The following is a 20,134-nucleotide window of genomic DNA, read 5'->3' as shown; positions in this document are numbered from 1 at the left end:
TTCAGAAACTCTTTAGGAAAGCGCCTCTCTGTCCCAGTGCAGCCAGCTTTCCTTTTGGAGGAATCCATCCCTCCCCTTCAACGTCTCCCCCATCAGGCTCTTCTCAGGGGGTCCCAGAAAATCACACCTAGTCAGTCAGTAAGCACAGCTTCTCATTACTTTTTGCTTCTTCCAGGAATTTCTAGCACTTCTAGAGTGAGATTTTGATGATGTCTCGACGCAGTCAGCGCCTGAGCCATCGTTACCATGTTGATGATGATGGAGGCAGCAGCAGCAGCAGCAGTGGAGGAAGTTCCCTGGTGGCTGGTCAGCACACTGCCTTCAAGGACAGTCCCTTAAGGTAAGCCACTCCACAGCGGCCCTAGGTCATCTTCCAGATCACAACCACTCAGGGCAGCCAAGGGCCTGGCCAGCTTCCATGTGCACCTTTCTTTCCTGCCCCCATCTTTGGTGGAAACATCACTCTAGTGCTTTCTTTCCCCACAAATGCGAGAATTTCCTGTCCCCAGCACCGTCTCTTCCCCTTCTACCCCAACCTGGGCTGCTGCTGCCTTCACTCTCTGAGAACAGGAACTAGGGAGGGGTGACTTTGAGCATTGAGAGGGCCAGAAACTGAGGCTTAAAGCTGGGCAGGGAACAACCATCATGTGGCCCAGTACCCACGGTTTCTGGGGTGAGCTGCAGGGCCTAGCAAGAGCATATGAAGCCATGGGGGTGATGGACCTGTGGGGGAGGAGACAGGTTCAGGTGGCTTTAGCTCCTCTTGTACCTCATCATGGTGGTTCCATTTGGAAAGAGGCCCTGCCTGGCCCATGGGAGCTGGGGATTTGTTCCAATGTTATAAAGGATTCATCTGTTGAAGGAATAAGAACAGAAGAGGGCTTTGGGGATCATTTCTTTTCATCCTAGAAGCTCCTTGAAAGTCTCTTCCTCCTCCAGGCCTTTCTCCCCCTGTTTTTCTCCTGCTTCATCTCCTTCACCCTCTTTCCTTTGCTCTTCATGCTTGGCGCCCCCCAGGACTCTGAAGAGGAAATCTGGCAGTGTGAAACGCCTCTCACCAGCCCCTCACCTGGGCCCTGCTTCCAATCCTCACACTACCTACTACAGTGAATCAGTGGTCAGCGAGTCCTACGTCAGGGGCCCCCGGGTCGCCTCGGTGGACAAAAGCTCCATCCTACAAGATCAGCTGAACAGCGATGTCTACTGGAGTGAACGTGGTGAGCTCTGGCCAGAGCTTGACAAACCCGAGGGCTTGGGCTGGGGAGAAGGAAGGGAGCTCCTCCCTGTCTTCTAAAGATTCCTAAGGAGGCTAGTGTCTGTTGGGAGTTACCTTACTCCTCCAGGTTGGCTCATCTCCCTGGATCCTCCCAGGTGGGAGATCCTTCCATTCTCCTGAAGCCCCTCAGTCCCATAGATGGCACTTTTCCAGATCTGGCTGACAATAACCATGCCTCCTAAGGCAGAAGGCCACCTGGTTTTGTGCAGCCAATGAGCTAAAAATCATCTTTACATGTTTCAGTAAAGTTCCATTACACTTAAAAACATAAAAAGTGTTCTTACCTCATACAGAAATAGGAAGGGGGCCGGATTTTGCCCTTGTGCAGAACTCCATTCCTGCCCTAAACCACATGGGGGGGGCTTCTGGGTTCAGACCCCCAAAGGGGTGGGAAGTCTGAATTCTGAAAAGTTCTGCCAGGTGTTCCACCTCTGGCAGCTGCTGTTGCTGGAAGCCTGAAGCTCCCTGCTTATCAGGCACCTCCATGCTCTGTGCAGGTGGGGACTTGGTGAGGAGGAGGAGAGGCCTGGGAGGTGCTGAGAAGAGTAAGATCAATGGACTGAATGAGGGCAAAGTCACCTATGATATCTATGGATCTTCCTCAGGATACTCCTCGGAGGATGACTCTGCAGGTAGGCAGCACTTCCTGCCTACTGGAACTCCATCCCCTGGACGCTGCCCCGTGTACTTTGAAGGGTGCCCCATCCAGGGGGGATGGGGAGAACATAGATTTCAGATAAAAGGATAGAGAACTCTGCAGTCTGGCTCCAGGTGGGGGTTTGGAGGTTGGGAGGGCCCAAGCCTCAGCATGGTAATGGGGATGCCTGAGGCCCACTTGTGTCTCCTTCTGGGTGGCTCCTCATGTCTTCACTTTCCTGCAGGGCACACACTTATGGACCAGCCTGGCTCAGCATCCTCATTAAGGAATGCTGCCTCCCAAGTTGGCGCTTTCTTGTGGGTGGCCATCACTTTTCCAGGTGGGTTCTGGGAGTGGGTGGGCACACTGCCCAGGGCAGTCCCTGCTGTGGGCCCATAAGAGCTTCCTCATTCCTATGCTGGGGCACACCAGGCCTGGGTGCTAACCCTAGGACAGTGTGTGGAGACAGGCTTTTATGGCAGGATCCCCAGGCACAGCTAGAAAGCCTTGGGAGATTCAAGGAGCAGCTGCAGAGTGGGCAGGCTGGGAGCAAGCTAACTCTGGGATAGGAGGGCGAAGCCTTTGAACCCCTCTGCTGGGACTTTTACAGGTTGGCTCTTTGGCCTGTTCTACTGGTGGCTGGGCACTACCTGCTACCGCCTGACCACAGCTGCCTCCCTGCTGGACGTCTTTGTCTTAACCAGGTCAGTGAGGCCTCCCTGGGCTCTGCCAGAACCAAAGAACCCATGCTTGAAAAAGCTTCACCACCCTTGAGCTCAGTTCAGCTTTTGAGACTTTTGTGCCATGAATCTTATGACAGAAGGTCAGGTCAGGGTCAGGGGTGTGCTGGAATCAGCTGGAACCAGCTTGAACCTGCTCCTGAGTGTCAGCTACCAGTCAGGGCTCCTCTGGGTATCTAGACTGAAGAAGAAGATGGGACAAGTTGTGTGTGCCTTCACCTCCTTCAGAACTGCTTGTTAACCCTTCCCCAGCACATGCCAATCCCCATGAGCACAGGTGCTGCTCTATTCCTGAGTATCTTGGAGGAGCTGTCCCCTCAGTAGTTCCTGCCTCTCATCTCCACTGACTCTGGTGGCTTCACCTTGGCCAGTTGGAAAGTCCTGAGCTCCCAGGGGTTGTAGTCTCTTCCCAGTCCTTCGGGTAGCCAGGCCATCCTTACAGTTTCTCTGTGGGGGGTCATGTCCAGGTTTCCAGGCAGCCTCCAGGGCTGTGTCCAGGAGCCTCTAGAGCAGGGGTAGGGAACCTGCGCTCTCCAGGCCACATGTAGCCTTCTAGGTCCTGGGGTGCAACCTTTGGACTGAGGCCAAGTTTTACAGAACAAATCCTTTTCTTAAGGAGATTTGTTCTTGGAAGTCTAGATTCAGTCAAAGGGCCACCCTTGAGGACCTCAAGTGCCACATGTGATCTCCAGGCTGCAGGTTCCCTATCTAGCTCTGGATTCTTGGGGCCACAGGCTAGGCCCAGGGAGACTAGCCAACCTTGTCAGGGCTTACTCCTTCCAAGTCCCAATTTGACAAGCACTGAAATGATTTAGCCAAAAGAAGCCTGCCCAATTCACTAGCATATAAGCACATTCCTGAGAGCCCTGGGAGGGAGATGCCTTCCACCAGCCCTGTCACCTTTCATAACAACATTCACACATTTGACCAAGGTCAAATTTTCTCCTTCCACTTGACCTCGAGGGCTGTCCATAAAAGCCCAGAGCTCCCCATCGTAGCTGTCCCAGGGTGGGGGCACACCCTTTGTTGGTTTCCTCAGCAGCTCAGGGAGGGTCGCACAGGAATCTGGTGGGGAAGACCAGGCACTAATGTCTCCTCCTTCATCCCCATGAAATCCAGGAGCTTTTCAACTCTGAAGAAGTTGTTTCTGCTTCTCTTGATGCTGTTGCTTCTGGCTTCGCTGGCTTACGGTGAGCCTTGCTGAGTCCCCAGGGCACCCTGCCAGCCCAGACAGACAAGGGCTTGGGGGCAGGGCTGCTGAACGCAAGTCTGGAAGACAGAGCTTTGAAGGGGAGCCTTTAGCCTTTAGGGGAAAAGGGACCCAGGCCTTGTATGGGAAAGTTCTTGTGCCTGAAATGGGATAGACGGCCTGTGTCTCCTCCTCTTGATCCAATCCCACAAGCCTTTCTTGTGCATCTTCTGTATGCAGGCCTCCCAGACTCATGCTGCATGCCTACTATGACAGTGCTGGCTTTACATGGGTGTTTGATCTGCCCCCTCAGTGGTCACTGTCAAGGCACTTGAGGGTGGGGGAACTGGTAGAAGAGCTGAGTCCACAATGAATGGGTTAGCTGGGCAGGACACAGCCAATGCCAGCTCTGGAGGCCTTTGCCCCTTCTCACTGGGGAGAATGGACAGGGTGGTCCTCCCTGGATGGTCCCAAAAGAGCTGTACTCTGTTCAGGAACCATGACATCACTTACCCCCTACTATGAGATGAAGCCCAGCTTGGGAATGGTGACACCACAAGCTGTCAGTTACCAGGACCTCTATTCAGCTGGCATCTCCTGAAAGCACTCTGATCCTCCAGAAGAGACAGGGCTGTATGTGGACCAGGCTTGGGACCAGGAGGCAGGACTTCTCCATGTCCTCTCCCCAGCTGCTTCTTGTCCCTCATTTTTCTCATAATCCAAAAGTGTGTAATGACTCCTGAAAGGATCATGAGAGATGCCTTTCCTGAAGGGTCTTGCCTTCCAGATCATGGGGCCCATAATGCATGCACCTTCCTTGGGCCAGGGTCTGAGCCCATGTGGATGTGACACTGCCAGACACAGTCCAGGTGTAGGTCCTCATCCTGGACATGTTTCCCTTCTGGTGCCTCAGCCTCTGCCTTCATTAGCCTTTCCTCCCATGTGCTAGGTGCTTGGTATTTTTACCCCTATGGACTACAGACATTCCACCCTGCTATGCTGTCCTGGTGGGCAGCAAAGGGCAGCAACAGGAGAGAGGAGGTGTGGGAAGCAGGAGAATCCACCCCATATTTCCAGGTGAGTGCCTGGGTGAGTGCCAGGAACACTTTGTGCAGGACAGGCAGACAGTCTGCTCACAACCAAGTCTGTTCCAATCAACCCCAGAATCACTCAGTCCACTACCATTTCTTAAGTGTGGCCTACTGTGTGTCAGGCACTGTGCTAAGGGATGGGAATTCAAAGAAAGAATTCAAACCCAAACAAACAAGCCCACAGTCCCTGCCCTGAAGGAGTCCCCGAGTCATGAGGAAACAACTAGGTACAATGGAGATCTACCAGGACAGATGGGAGTGAAGCAGTAGAGGGAGTTGGCTATGCTGTTTCTTCTATGGCAGCCATACAGACTATTACCATACCATCTTTGAAGACAGTTCTGGCCTGGCAGGATCTTCCAGGTGGTGTCCTCTCCTAGCGCTGTCTTTGAAACAGCTCTGCAGCACTATGAGGCATCAGAGGAGGGGGAAGCAGGATTAGCCAGAGGAAGCTGCTTTTGTTTCCATTTTGTAATGAACAAAAGTCTGTTTTATTTCCCTTCTCCCTCTCCCACCCATTCAGAAAAATGAAAAGCAAACCACTTGTAACAAATGTGCAGAGTTAAGCAAACCAGTCCCTTTTTGGCCATGTCTAAAAGATCTATGTCTCCTTCTGCCTCCTGAGGCCATCTCTCCGTCAGAAGTTGGGTCATTTTCCAGAAAAGTACTTGGTCACTGCATCGATCAGAGTTCTAAAGTCTTTCAAAGTTGCTTCTTTGTGGTTCTTCTCACTCTGCTCTGCACCAGTTCATACAAAGTCTTCTCAGGTTTCTCTCAATACCACCTATTTCATTGTTTCTTAGAGCACGGTTGTATTCAATCCTTACACCATAATTTATTCAGCTCTTGCCCAGTTCGGGGGCAAGCCAGTAGTTTCCATTTCTTTGTCTTTGCTGTTTGGGTGCCAAGTGTGTGTCATGCAGAAGATAGGTCATTCATCTCAGTGGTGACAGTCTCTTCTTAATGGTCTGTGCTGTGGGGCAAGAGATGAGAATATAAATCCAGGCTATAATGAAGCCTTCATTTAGTAACCTCGATTTATCCATGGATTTCCATCTCCAAACTCATCAATCTTTGCACCAGGGCCACTCACAAGCAGCATTAGGAGACTCTCTCACCTTGGATATGCAGATCCCTGGGGAGCCAGGGTCAGAAAACCTGGGCTCAAGTTTGAGCTTTGCCACTTGCTAGCTTTGGGACCTGGGGCAGTTCAATGCCAACCTCTCAAGACTCAGCCTCCCGCGTTCCCCCGCTGCCTTCAACTGAAATCATAGTTGCCTCCCCCAAAAGGCCTTCCCTAACACCTTGTCACACAGTGAAGTGATTCTGGAGGGGGGGGGGTCTCCAGAAATTGGTAGCAGAGCCCAGACTATCAGAGTTGATCAAGCTGGGAAGACTTGAAGGCTGTGTGCAGATCCTGGTGTCTGCCCACCAGAAGCTTGGCCACCAGGTGATTGGATTTGGGGAGTCATGATGACTTGGGAAGCAGATAAAAAGACCAAACAACCTTTGCCTTCTGCAGCCACCTTCTGTTTGTGGACAGAGGTCAGGGGACCTCAGAGAAGGACAAAGAGTACTTGGTCTCCCTCAGTCCTCACACAGTCCAACCACAGTCTAAGTGGTTGACATTATTCCAGTGTAATCTGAGGGGTGACATGGAGTGGTGGGATAAAGGACATGGCTCTAGAAACAGCAACAGATGAGGTGCTGGATGTCAGATGCACAATGAGGTCCACGATTTTGGACACAGCCAGTGTCAGAATTTGATTTGTCTGACTTCTCATGTCAGCTGCAAGGAGTTTTTTTTTCAGATGTGGGGGGGAAAACAATCAGTGGAATGATCACTCACAGGCAGAAGAATTTGGAGGAGGCAAATCAGCCTCAAGGATTAGATTTCATCACATTTTTAAAGGCAACTAAAAAACCCCATAGTTGCTATTCCAAATGAGCATAAGGCAACAGAGGGCAAAGGAAGTCCAGGAGGAAGCTGAGAAGATCATTTTGTCCTTGTGACCCCAACACTCGGCATAGCCTGTTACACTTAGTGGGAGTGTATCAGTGTTTGTTGGCTGTCCTTGTACTAAGTCCACAAAACAACGTGCAAGGGAAGAAGACACAACTATTATTTGTCAGTAAGAAAGTCCCCAGGCACAGGATACATGATCAGCACCAAAAGATGTCACAACGAAACCAAAGGACCATCTTCACGGAATGAGAAATGCTGGTTACACGAATCATTTCAGCATCAAGGACCAGATCAGTGACTGGGCCCCACAAAGGTCAAAATCCAGCAAGTTAGAAGAAAGGGGGACAAAAGGGGAAAAAACATACCGTACAGCTCCAACAGCTCCAGTCCTTCCTCTTCAGATGTGTCAACCACTGAGGCACGGCAAAAGGAACACTGACTCATAGCATCGTTTCCTAAGGATGTTTGACTGCTGCCCCAAAACATCACATTCCAGTGAGAAGGCCAGCAATCCTAGAGGCTGCCTCCGTCAGAGACCAGCGGCTCTTGGCAAGCAAAGAAACCAAAGGCAACACTGGATCTGAAAATAGGCCACTGGCGCAAGAGAAGAAGAGGGTGGTGACTAAAGGATACAAACAGTGGCCCCGTGAAACGGCAAACATCAGGAAGGGCCCTCAGCCTCCCTCTTCAGCTCAGTCCTGAGAGTGGAGGCCCCCAAATTCTTGAGTCAGCTCCTTCCCCTTTCAGTGACTCACCTTGTTAGGAAGCTGTTCCTGCCTCTGAAATGTGCCACAACTTCTACCTTGCCAGGACAAGCAAAGCAACTCTAACCCTGTCCATGTCCACAAAGTCTGAAAACCATTTTCATGTCTCCTCATCGTGTTGTGTGTTTCCAAAAGTTTTCTTGATATCATTGGTTTTTACTTAACCTACCTTTCCCAGTGTGTCTTCTCAGAAAGAGAAGCAGGGAATTTGGAAAAACCCTGCAAAGCTTGTGTGATCTACTAGTGAAAATCATTTTGAATTAGGTACATCTTTACACACACACACACACACACACACACACACACACACACACGCACACATCCCACTGACTTTGAAGACTTGTCTCTAGCTTTTGCTTTCATGTGACCCACCTTGCTCAGTGTATCCTTCCCATTTTGCCCTCCCACAGAGCCAGCCCTTAAGCAAAAGAATAAACCAAAAAGGGGAAGAAAAGTTCAGCAGAACACAGCAGGCGAGCCCAGCATTAGATGCAGGTTCCCTGCCAGTATTTCCCACCCTAGCCAGGACGGGAAGGGAAGAAGATCCTCATGTGTCATCTCTGTTCTTTCCATTTCCATGGTTGTCTGTGGTGCTTGTTTTCTTGTTCTCCTCATTCATTTATTCCACTTTTCCCCAGTTCATGTAAGTCTTCTAATTAAGCAGAGTTGTGGCTTCGTACAGCATAGTCATATTTCCTTGTATCCATAAGCCACTCCTCTGTCAATGAGTTCTTTGCTACCAAAGAACTTTCTTAGTGGTTCAGTTGGTATGGCACTGAATAAGTTAATTTAGGTAGTTTTATCATTTTTATGCTACTGGCTTGACCTACCCACGAGGAGTGAGTACATCTCCAACTGTTGAGATCTCTACGTATGAAGAATGTTTTGTAATTGTGTTCATATAGTTCCTGTGTGTGTCTTGGCAGGCAAACTCTCAGGTTGTATACAGTATACAATTGTATACAGTTATTTTCAATGGAATTTCTCTTTCTATCTCTTCCTGCTGGATTTTCTTGATTAATGTATAGAAATGCTGATGGTTTTGATGGGCTTCCAACTTTCTTTAAGTAATTGTTTGAACTGGTTTTGTTTTAAACTGGTTTTTTAGATGACTCTCTAGGGTTCTCTTGGTAAACCATTGTATCATCTACCAAAAGAGATAGTTTTGGTTCCTCATTGCAGTTTTTTCCCTTCAGTTTCTTTTCTGCCTTATTGCTATATCTAGCAGTTGCTGTAACTGGTACAACACTGAATAGCAATGGTTGGCAATGGACTTTCTTCCTTTACCGTGATCTTACTGGGAAGGCTTATCCCCATTACATATCATGCTTGCTCTTGGTTTGAGTTAGATAATACTTATTTTAAAGAAGACTCCATTTATTCCTGTGCTTTCTAGTGTTTTTCAACAGGGATGAGGCATTTTGTCAAAAGCTTTGTCTGCACCTGTTGAAATCATATAAATTTGTTGTTTATGTTATTGATATAATCAGTTACATTTATAGTTTTCCTAATAATTGACCCAGGCCCAACTTCTTGGTATCAATCCAGCTTGGTCACAGTGTCACAATATATCTTTGTGATATATTCCTGTAATCTCCTTTCTTAGCATTTAATATTTTTCATCAATATTCATTAATGAAATTGATCTATAGTTCCCTCTCTTGGGGAGACGTGACTCTCCTTGGTTTGGGTATCAAGATTATATTTTTGTCATAGAAAGAATTTGATAAGATTCTATCTTTACCTGTTTTTCAAATCGTTTATTTAGTGTTGGAATTGATTACTTTTTAATCATTTGGAAAAATTTGATTTAGTCCTGGGGTTTTTTCTTAGAGAGATCATTTATAGCTTGTTTCGTTCCTTTTTCTAAGATGGGGTTATTTAAGGGCTCTGTTAAACAGGACTATTTACATTTGTAAAATTCATTTCATTTAGATTTTCATTTTTATTATTGGCATGTAGTTGGGCAACAAAGCTCCTAGTAATTACTTTTATTTTCTCTTCATAGATTGTAAATTCACTGTTTTCATTTTCTGATGTAATAATTTGGTTTTCTTTTGTAAAAATTAAATTAGCCAAGGATTTATCTATTTAATTGTTTTTCTCAAAGCTTATAGTTTTATTTATTAGTTCATTGGGGTTTTGTTCTTTCAATTTCGTTCATCTTTCTATCGATTCAAGATTTTAATTTTGGTGTTTAATTGGGAAGGGATTAATCTGTTGGTTTTCTAAATATTTTAGTTGCATGTCTAATTCTTTAATCTGTTTCTTTGTCTCTTTGATTGATGTAAGCATTTGAAAATATACATTTCCCTCTAAGTCCTGCATTGACTGCATCCCCAAAATTTAGTTATGTCATTGTCACCATGAAATTGTTAACCATTTCTATGATTTGTTCTTTGACTCATCCATTCTTTAGGATCCATTCTGTAAGATCCATTCTTTTTCTCCAACTCCTCTATTTGTGTATCTTTCTGTTTCAAGCATATTTCTTGTAAATAACATATTGTTGGATTCTGGTTTCTAATCCATTCAACTGTATTCTTCCATTTTATGAGTGAGTTCATCCCATTCCCATTCACAGTTGTGTTCATTAAATGTATATTTTTTTCCATGCTATTCTTTTACACTCATCCTTTTGTTTTTTACTCTGTCCCTTCTTCAGTAGTCTTTTGTTTCTGACCTTTGCCTCCCTTAATCTATCCCGTCATTCTTCCCTCCCCCTCACCTTTCTCTTAGACGCTTTTCCTCCTACTTCTCCTTGCGTAAAATGAATCTCTCCATCTCATTGTGTGTGTATGTGTATTCTTCCCTCTTTCAACCAGTTCAGATGAGAATAAGGTTCGTGTTGCCTGTTCCCCTCTTCTGTCCCTCCCATTGTATAAACTCTTTCTAGTGCACCCCATTTATGAGATAACTTTCCCCATTCTTTCTCTCCTTCCCCACAACCTTCCAGTGCATTTCTCTTCTCCACCCTTCCATTCTTTTGAGATCCTCACAACATAATACAGTCATTCAGGTCGCTATCTATTTAGACTGCTTCTAGGACCCGTGGTGATCATAAAATTCTGAAGTGGTTACATGTATCATCTTGCCACACAAGGGATCTAAACAATTTGCCCTTTTTTAGTGACTTGTGATTTCTCACTCATGTTCACCTTATTATTCTTCTCCTGAGTTCTGTGTTTGAATGTCAAATTTTCTATTCTGTTCTGGTCTTTTCATCAGGAATGCTTGAAAGTTCTCTATTTCACGAAGGGTCCTTATTCCCCTGTAGGACGATACACAGTTTTGCTGGGTAGTTTAATCTTATTGTGGGCTCTAATCCTAGATCTTTTCCACTCCAGAATATGATATCCCAAGCCCTGTACTCCTTTAATGTGGAAGCTTCTAAATCTCATGTGTCCTGACAGTACTGGATTATTTCTCTCTGGCTATTTGCAGAATTTTCTCCTTGACCTGGCAGTTCTGGATTTAGAACAGTTGCTGGGAGTTTTCATGTAGGGGTTTCTTTCAGGAAATGATTTGTGGTTTCAAGTTCTACTTTGCCCTCTGATTCTAACACATCTGGGCATTTTCCTTTGTAATATCTTAAAATATTATGTTGAGCTCCTTTTTTGTTCCTGGCTTTTGGATAGACAAATGACTCTCCAATTCTCTCTCCTCAATCCATTTCTAGGTCATTGGAGTTTTGTATGAGATCCTATACATTTTCTCTTGAATTGATTTTATTTTTTGTTGTTGTCTCCTAGAGTTATTAGCTTCTATTTGCTCAGTTCTAATTTTTAAGGAATTCAGTATTTTTGTGCCTCTTTTACTAATTATTCATTCTCTTCTCATATCTTTCTTGTACCGCTTTTTAAAAATTTTTCCTCTTCCACTCTTAAAATCACTTTTTGTTCATTTTTATCTCATTCTTTAACTCTTCTAGGAATTCTTGTTCAACTCTTATCCAATCTACCCTTTTTCTTGGAGGATTTGCTTAAAGATATCTTCAAGTCATTGGCTTCTTCTGTCTTTCTGTCTTGAGCCATAGTAGCCCTTTGTGGTCAGGTTCAGTTTTGTTTACTCATTCTTCCAGCCTATTTCTTGACTATGAACTTGATGTTGGCATTGGGCTCAGCTCACCTCTGGGCTTTCTTAGTTCAGTCCGCAAACTTTCAGTGCTTCCATAGTGGTGATATCTGTTCACTGCTATTCTTGTCTGAGTTGTGCAAGTTCCTGACTCAGGTTTAGGTCTTCTGGCTTGCGGGTGCTGGAGTTTCTGTAGAATGTTATTGGACTCAGTCATTGTTAGCACACTTTGAGGTTCTGCAGGTTCAGAGGGACCGAACTTATTGAGTCTTCTTGCGTCTGGGTCTCCTACCCGAGGTATCCCACTGCAGGACTAAAAGTGAACATTGAGCCCCCAGCTGTGCTCTGGGGCTCAGGTCCAGAACCTCTTTGCAGAACCCCTTTCTTGATCAGTGCTCAGCTAGGGCCTCGCTCACTCATAACTGCTCCTCTCAGCCCTACGTCTGTAGCCTAGAAGAGTCATTTGGCCCCCTTCATGCTCCCAGGATAGCCTGGGATCTGCTCCTGCTCAGGGATTCAGTTCTAGCCCTTTTACCATCCTTGGGCAATGAAATGCTTCCCACTGTCCTGGCTGCCATTATGTTGGGCTCCTGGCCAGCCCCCACCTCAGTGTCCACAGCTCTCTTATTTCTTAAGCTTCCCTGGGCTGGAGAAATGACGCACAGGGATGTTTTCTTGGCTTTCCTCATGAGAATGTGGTCTGGCACATTATCTAGATGGTTAGAGAGGAGGTGGGCTGGGCTCATCAAAAATGCCCACCCTCCCTCTGTTCTCTTGGTTCTGCCCCTGTGCTGTGTGGTTGGTGGGGAGGGGACCTTCTGCATGCTTAGCCTCCTTTGTACCTCTTGGGGAGGTCTCTGACCTGGCTTTTTGCCCTGAGCTCTCTCAGCTTCTTCGACATTTCGACCCTGGTGACCCTGGCCCTCCCTCATCACTCTCCTGGCTCACTGCCGCAGTGTCCTGAGTGGCCTCCCTGCCTCCAGTCTGTTCTGCACTCTGCTGTCAAAGGAACTTTCCTTAAGAACAGAGCAGACCAAGTGACTTCCCTCCTCAGTCAATGGCAGGGCCTCCCCTTTGCCCCCCAGAGGAAAACAGCCCCACCCTGTCTTTCCAGCCTTAGCCTCATTGGTCTTCTGTACTCCTTTCACACTCGGTGACCCTACCCAAATGGCTGCCCCCATGCTGAGAATTCATTCTGGTGCTCTTTCTTCCAGTCAGCCTGTCAACCCACATGTATTTATTAAGCACTTCCTCAGTGCCGGGTCCCGGCCTAGGGGACACAGGTACACAAAATGAAACCATTCCCATTGACCAGGAACTTCCATTCTCAGGCGGAGACCAACAATGCTTACGTTTTTGTAAATAGCGTAAGTGTGAAATGAAGAAATCTGCCGACAGCAGTTAAACGACCTGGTGGCTTTTAATGTCCTTGTCTCCTCCATTCAAATGGAAGTTCTTCGTACACAAGGAAGGTTTCCTTCTTGGTCCTTGTGTTCTCAGCACTCAGCCGCACCTCGGGCACACAGTGGTGCTTAACAAATGCCCAGTGCTCCTTGTTCCTCCTCCTAAGAGACTTTTCATCTTTGTGTGTTTTCCTCCTTGTTCCCAAGGCTGAACAGCATGTCCTGTCCAAGGTTCATGCCCTAGAAAGGCGGCTGGAAACTCTGGCTTCTGAATACTCTGCACGTTGGCAGAAGGAGGCCATCAGGCTGGAGTTGCTGGAGCTGCAGGGAGCCAGTGGGAATGGAGGTGGAAAAAGCCTGAGCCACGAGGATATTTCAACTCTCCTGGAGGGCCTGATGAGCCAATGGGAACCCACCCTGAAGAAGGACTTCCGTAGGGACACCACTGCCCACATCCAGGTGAGGAGAACGCTCTGCTAAGAAGACCAGGTCGGCAAGCCCAGCTAGTGGAAGGCATAGAGGTCTTGAGGTGAGGCAGCACTCTGGGCTTGGCAGGACCTGCCAAGTTCTCTGGGTCTTGTTGAACGCCTGTCTCCTTTTTTGTGGTCTCCAGGAAGCACTCACCACCCTCAGGGCAGAACATCGGCAAGATTTGGATAATGTTCTAAAGAAGATTTCTCAGGCATCCCAGGTAATCCAGAAGCTCTGACGCTTCTGGAGGCAGAGACACAGGGGATGGAGGGCGGGGGGGGGGGGGGGGGCGCGGGGGAAAGGGTGCGGGGAGGGGGGGAGAGGGGGCAGAGACATCTTGGGGGAGGTCACTTGTAGCTGGAAATGTTGGTGCTGCTGTCAGTAGACCTAACACTTGCTTACAGGTTTCTGGCCAGATTCCATACTTGTATGGGAGCATATTCGATTGACTCATTGTCCCTGAGAGCTCCTGTCTGAGGACTCTGGATCCCCTTGTCCGAAGGATAAGCAGAGAGCTTACTGATCTAAAGCAACCTAAGCCTCCTCCTGTAGCTCCTTTCTGGAACCCCTTTCCTGTACTGAGCACATCCATGCATGAAGACTAGGGAGGGATAAGATTGTCAATGAGAAGACTGTAACTCAACAGCTGAGTTTGAAACTCTTTTCAGGGACTGAGAAGTGACCTCACCACTCTAGGGAAAGTGGTTCATGCCTAATCTCAGCTGAGTTGGGGTCTCTGTCAGATGCCTCCTCTTGGTGGGATGATAAGAGAGGAGTCCAGTCTTTGAAAGGTCTAGCCCAAACTCAAGGTCAAGATTTCTGGAGCCCAACAGTTTGCAGAGACTCAGATCCTCCTTAGCAGACAGAGGGTCCACCCAGAGGAGACAATGAGTCCCCAGAGTGTGGTTTGGTGTTTTCATCAGTCTCATTGTGCCATCATCTTCCTTACAGGAGCTGGAAAGCTGGGTGCTCCAGCTAAAATCTGAATGGCAGAGGTAAGGCCCCAAACTAACTGGCAAAGAGAAGAGGAGGGAAGGAAGGCTAGAAAACTAGACCAGAGAAAGCACCACTGAGATTCTCTGGGGGGGTGTCAGTAGAGCCAGAATACTTGGGTTAGCATGTCCATAGGATTAATCCCAGCTGGTAAGGACCTCAGAGAGCAGATGAGGGTCCTGAGGCCTGGGAGGGAAATGACTTGCCCAGGGTCACACAGGGAGTAAATGTCAGGGAAGACTTGCACCCAGATCTCTGGTTCTGTTCTTTCCCTTTGATAGTGGTTCTGCTTGACTCTATCCTGTGTCACTAGCCAGTGGCTGCCCTTCCCTTTTCCTTTTGTCACTGTCTAGTTTGGCCCAAGAAGCCCTCCAGGAAAACATATTAAAGGCTATGGGTCCACTGGAGGCCCAGCTGGCTGGCCTGAGACAGGAACTGGCAGCCGTGAGCCAGAGACAGGCTGCAGTGGCAGAGGAAGTAGACCTTTGGCCACAGAAGATGGCAGCCCTGCGCAGTGATGTGAGTCCTCCAGTCCACCACTTAGACCACATGTGCCCCTCTCTCCAAGGTGGGCTGCCTGAGCATCTGCCCAGGGAGACCCAACCCTCTAAGGTGTCCACTGGGGTCCAATGAGATCTTTTTTGGTAGACCTGAAAGCAGTGGGAAAATGCCAGTCACTTGGTTCACAGCCGTCCCTTCCCTGGCACCAGGAAGACATGCATAGGCTCTGAGCTCTCAGAGTCTTTCTAGACACCCCCTCCCCAGGTCCCCTGTCCCGGCCCTCTTTCTTCCTTACCTCTACTGTTTTGTGGATGGTCTCTGGTGGTTTCTAGGTGGAGTCTCAGTTCCCAGCCTGGATCAGTCAGTACCTTCTTCGAGACAAGGGCGCTAAGGCTGGGCTTCTTCAGCTGGAGGAGGTACAGGCCCAACTTCGGGACCTGGAGCACAGAATCCTCACTCAGGTGGCAGAAGGGCAGGTCAAATCTGCCAGTGAAGCTGCTGCCAGCCTGAGGCTGACCCTTCACAAGGAAGGAGTGACTGGGGTCACAGAGGAGGTGAGGCCTGCCCCATTCCCTGTCTGCCTGTCGGAGGTCATGGGTTTGCCCTGAGAGGAGCCTCCAGGGAAGGAAGGGGAAGCCCTGGCAGAGCAGGTAGCACACGTGGCCCTCTGGTGAAAGGGCTGGGCCAGTTCTGCAGGCAGCTAGGCCCATGAGTCCATCCATGCCTGTCTTTTAGGATGTGCACCAGATTGTGAATGAGGCCCTGAAGAGATACAGTGAAGACCGCATTGGGCTAGTGGATTATGCCCTGGAGTCCTCAGGTAGGTAGCCTGTAGAAAGCCAGAGGGCTGGGGACATGATGGTTGCCCATTAAGGGACAGCAGGAATTAAAAACTCATGATGCCCCTTATGGGACGGGGCAGTTGAAGGGCTGATGCCCTGGCAGTGACCCCTCATCTTCAGGACTACCTCTGTGTCCTGCCAGCCCTCAGCTGCCCCCACCTCACTTCTCTCCCTCTTGTTCTTTCAGGGGCCAGCATCATCAGTAGCCGCTGCTCAGAGACCTATGATACCAAGACGGCCCTTCTCAGTCTGTTTGGCATCCCCTTGTGGTACTATTTCCAGTCCCCAAGAGCCATCCTCCAGGTATGACAGAACAAAGGGCCCCCAGCTTGGCTCTCTGCCATCTCCCACCTTCTGTGGGGGCTGGGCTCTCAAGGTGGGAGGATTACACAATGGAAATCTATTCCATTGGCTGCCCACCTGACTTGTCACCTGACTTGTCTTCTGCCCACAGCCAGATGTTTACCCTGGCAACTGCTGGGCATTCCGGGGCCCCCAGGGCTTTGCTGTGGTTCGATTATCTGCCCGCATCCACCTCACTGCTGTCACCTTGGAGCATGTACCCAAAGCCCTGTCTCCCATCAGCAACATCCCTAGCGCCCCCAAGGATTTTGTCATCTTGGTGAGTATCTGAGCCTTGCAGCTCTCCATTCCCGTATGCCTGACAGCCATTTCTTAACAGCAGCATTGTGAGGTGAGGAATGGAAGGATGTGCCCATTTTACAGCTGGGATATTGAGGCTGGTCTCTGGACTCCACAACCAGCCCTTTCCCTGCTCCCCCTCTTCTTAGAGAGAAGCCAGAAGAGGACAGCTGACAGCAGTCAAGATTTCAATGCTGTCTCAGGGTCCTTTTATACAACTCCTTTATACATGGGTGCCTCCATGGCCAGGTGTCCCATGGGGGAGCTGAGTGGGGATGATGAGCACCATTCCCTACAGTCACCTCCTTAGGGCAGAGTTGGAATGTCCTCATAAGGAGGATGTGGGTGAAAAAAGTGGAGCCAGAGGAGAAGAAGAAACGTGTAGGGGAACAGGATGCTTCAGGACCTAAATCCTGATAGATGAAGAAACTGAGGCACCTACAATTAAATTGTGTGTCCCGAGCCATTCAGCAGCTTAGGGGAAGAGGCAGAGAAGGAGGCCAGGGGCTTGGAGGGAAAAGGATCTGTCTACTGAGTTAGTGAGAGATGCTGGAAGGTGAGGGGACCAAAGAAGGAAACATCATGGTGGCTTTTGCTTTCTCCCCTTTACTCTCCCCAATGTATCCCCCCCTACACCCCCTTCCTCCTCCTCTTCCACCTCCTCCTCCACAACCTCCCCTTCCTTTGCCTCCCTGGATTGATCTGGATTCATGTCCTAACAGCATGACCTTTCCTCTAACCCCCTCCCATCCATCCATCCATCCATCCATCCATCCATCCATCCATCCCTTCCCTTTGCTTTTCCTTCTCTGTAGGGGCTAAATGAAGATTCACAGTCGGAAGGGGTGGCCCTCGGGCACTTTACCTATGATAATGCTGGGGAGTCCATTCAGACCTTCCACTTTCAGGTATGGAGGGCTGGCCCCACAGTGCCCCAGGGAGGCTGGTGCTCTTGAAGGCTAGATCACCAGCCATCGGGATGCTGTGGCTTTGCTAGGAGCTGCAGTTTGAGCCAGGACCCCATGGTTCTGATAGCAACCTGAGGGATAACATTCAGCCACTGAAGAAGGCCTGGGGGGGACGGGCTCTGGGGTCAGGATGTCCACCAAGGGATCACGAGCCTTCCTGACCCCAGTCTCCTCTTCCCACAGGGCAATGACACAGCCCCATACCAGGTGGTCGAACTTCGGATCTTAAGCAACTGGGGTCACCCTGAGTACACCTGCATTTACCGCTTCCGGGTCCATGGGAAGCCTGCCAATTAGCCTCTCCCCCCCAGGGCCTTTCCCCTCTTTCCCCCTTCAGCCCCTCCCCTCCCCCAGCAAGCACTTCATCCCACTTTCTCGCCCTCTCCCACACTTCATCCCTTATGGCCACTGTGGCTTCTGGGAGAGATACAAGGTGGGAGCCTACCACCATGGAGCAGTTTGGCCCCACCCTGCCCTCTCTGATGGAGAGGAGATCACCAGCTCAGCTATTTGTTTCACTCCCCATCCTCTTGAGGGTCAGGTGGCCCAGCTCCCTACCAGGCCCTGCCTGCCCTCAGGAGGTGTATACACAGCTATGTATGATATGTTGAAGGTGTGAGTCAAGACATCATGAGGGCTTATTATGCTCAGCAGCACTCAGAACCACAGCTTAGGCCACCTTAGCTTACCTTGCCCAAGAGTCTAGGTCAAAGAACTTGGTTTATTGAGGGCATGACAACTTGGGCAGTTCCAAAGGGCAGACTGGTAGACAGTCTGTCTTGGGCATGCCCCAGCAGGTGGCTAAAGCTCCCGTCCATGGTAGCATGCATAGTTCTCTTTACCATGGGGCATGATGGGGGCAGTCTTTGAAATCTGAAGTATCTGGGACTGGCCACAATTCCCTGGTGTCAAGTTTATTGGGATAGAGTTGGGGTTAGTTTTTTGGAGTTAAGGCTGGGATGGGAGGGGAAGGGCAAATTCTTTGGCCCTGCGGGCCCATTGTATTATGTATATAGATAGATATTTATATTTATACATAGATCTCTTTGTTCTTTGTTATCAGACAGAAAAGCTACAGGCTTCATTTCCGGCTTCCTCCCCCTGGGGCCCAGGGTGATATTCACTCCAGCTCCAGCTTGGGGTGGGGGGCAGGCTGTCAGGCACGGATCCTCACAGTGACATTGCCATCCTTCCTGCCTTTTACTGTAGGAGGGAAGGCAGGCCTTCCCACCACAGGGCTGGCCACTGGTCCCTGAAGCAAGCAGGGGCACTCACTCATCTGCAGGCTTTGGGGGTCACCAGCAGACAGTGGCAGGCTGACCCTAGCTGGCCCTCAACCCAGTTTGCTCCCTCTGCTTCTGTTCGCTTACCAGGAAGCTGGCGTCTGAGCAGCCCTGCATAGGAACCTACAGATGGGGTCTTAGTTCTTCCCCATCACAAAGGCTACTGTTTAATTCTTTACTTTGATTTTTTAATCAACAAATTCTAATTTATGCCTATGCAAATATAAATTTTCTCTGGGATCTGTGGCTTCTCCTTGTCCACCTGTTGCTCTTGAGGCCAACTTGGAGTAGTGGGGAAAAGAAGGTGGTATTCTGGTAGAAACTCCCTGGTTAAAGGGCGGCTTCCTTGCTGCTGAGTGAGGCCTGGGAGGGATTGTCCTGGGCATCGAGAGGGAGCTAAGCCCAGGCCTGGGCTGGGAGAAGCAAAGCTGGGTAAGGGAACCAGAGGAGGCTTTCTCATTTCTGCCTGCTCCTTTAAAGCTCACCCAAGGCCTCTCCTGGTCTTAATCCTCCCTCAGTGCGCCCAAATTGATGTTTTATACTTCCTTGTGTGTGTCTGCATATCCATACATAAACACACACCTATCCAGACAGACATTCCTCTGTGTGCCTGCTCCATCTTTCAGGAGCAGGACAGCTTTCTAAGGAAAAGAGCTTTGTGTCTACCTTGGTCTCCCCCATAGCTAGCACAAGGCCTGCCACCCAGCAGACACTTTATCTGAGCATTGCTATTCACTTCAACTCAGGTGTAAAGAAAGAATATACTCTACAGCCTTCTCAACAAGGGGTCACCAGCATGCCTTTGACAGCTCCAGCAAGGGTTAAACACATCACAAACTGCCAGCCGTCCTCTTCCACTTTCAGACAGCTCAAGTTGTTGGGAAATTTGTCCTGAAATCAGGCTGAAATCTATCTTTGGGCATCTTCCACCCACTATTCCTCGTTCTTTCATCCTGGGTCAAGCAGAACACGCTAATCCCCCTTCCACATCACTTTTCAAATAGTAGCATTAGAGAGTGGCTACTGCGTGCCAGCCACTGTGCCGAGCACTTTACAAATATCTCCTTTGATCCACACAACAACCCTGTGAGGTAGGCACCATTTCTAGACCCATTTTGCAGATGAGGAAATGTAGGCACAGAGGTGAAATGACTTGTCCAGGGTCACACAGCTGGTAAGTATCTGAGGGAGAATTTGAACTTGGATCTTCCTGCTTCCAGGTGCAGAGTTCCATCTCCTGTGCCACCTGAAGACAGTTCTCATGGTCCTCTGACAGCTTCTCAAGGGCCTTACA

General features: G+C 48.9%; 1 protein-coding gene across 1 annotated transcript; it reads left to right on the top strand.

The window, feature by feature from the left end:
- Positions 1 to 209: 209 nt before the first annotated feature.
- LOC140532062 (SUN domain-containing protein 2-like) lies at positions 210 to 17,854 on the top strand. The gene is made up of 17 exons (XM_072650610.1): positions 210 to 340; positions 1,018 to 1,217; positions 1,774 to 1,908; positions 2,158 to 2,253; positions 2,524 to 2,617; positions 4,083 to 4,179; positions 4,824 to 4,919; positions 13,348 to 13,599; positions 13,754 to 13,831; positions 14,563 to 14,606; positions 14,958 to 15,123; positions 15,438 to 15,659; positions 15,841 to 15,925; positions 16,135 to 16,250; positions 16,402 to 16,569; positions 17,405 to 17,497; positions 17,741 to 17,854. The coding sequence occupies exons 1-17, from the start codon at positions 210 to 212 to the stop codon at positions 17,852 to 17,854; spliced, it is 2,187 nt and encodes a 728-aa protein (XP_072506711.1).
- Positions 17,855 to 20,134: the final 2,280 nt, after the last annotated feature.

Source organism: Notamacropus eugenii, chromosome 3 (assembly GCF_028372415.1).
Source record: "Notamacropus eugenii isolate mMacEug1 chromosome 3, mMacEug1.pri_v2, whole genome shotgun sequence".
NCBI lineage: Eukaryota > Metazoa > Chordata > Mammalia > Diprotodontia > Macropodidae > Notamacropus > Notamacropus eugenii.
Note: the sequence above shows the minus strand (reverse complement) of the source record. Positions and strands in the feature narration are given on the sequence as shown.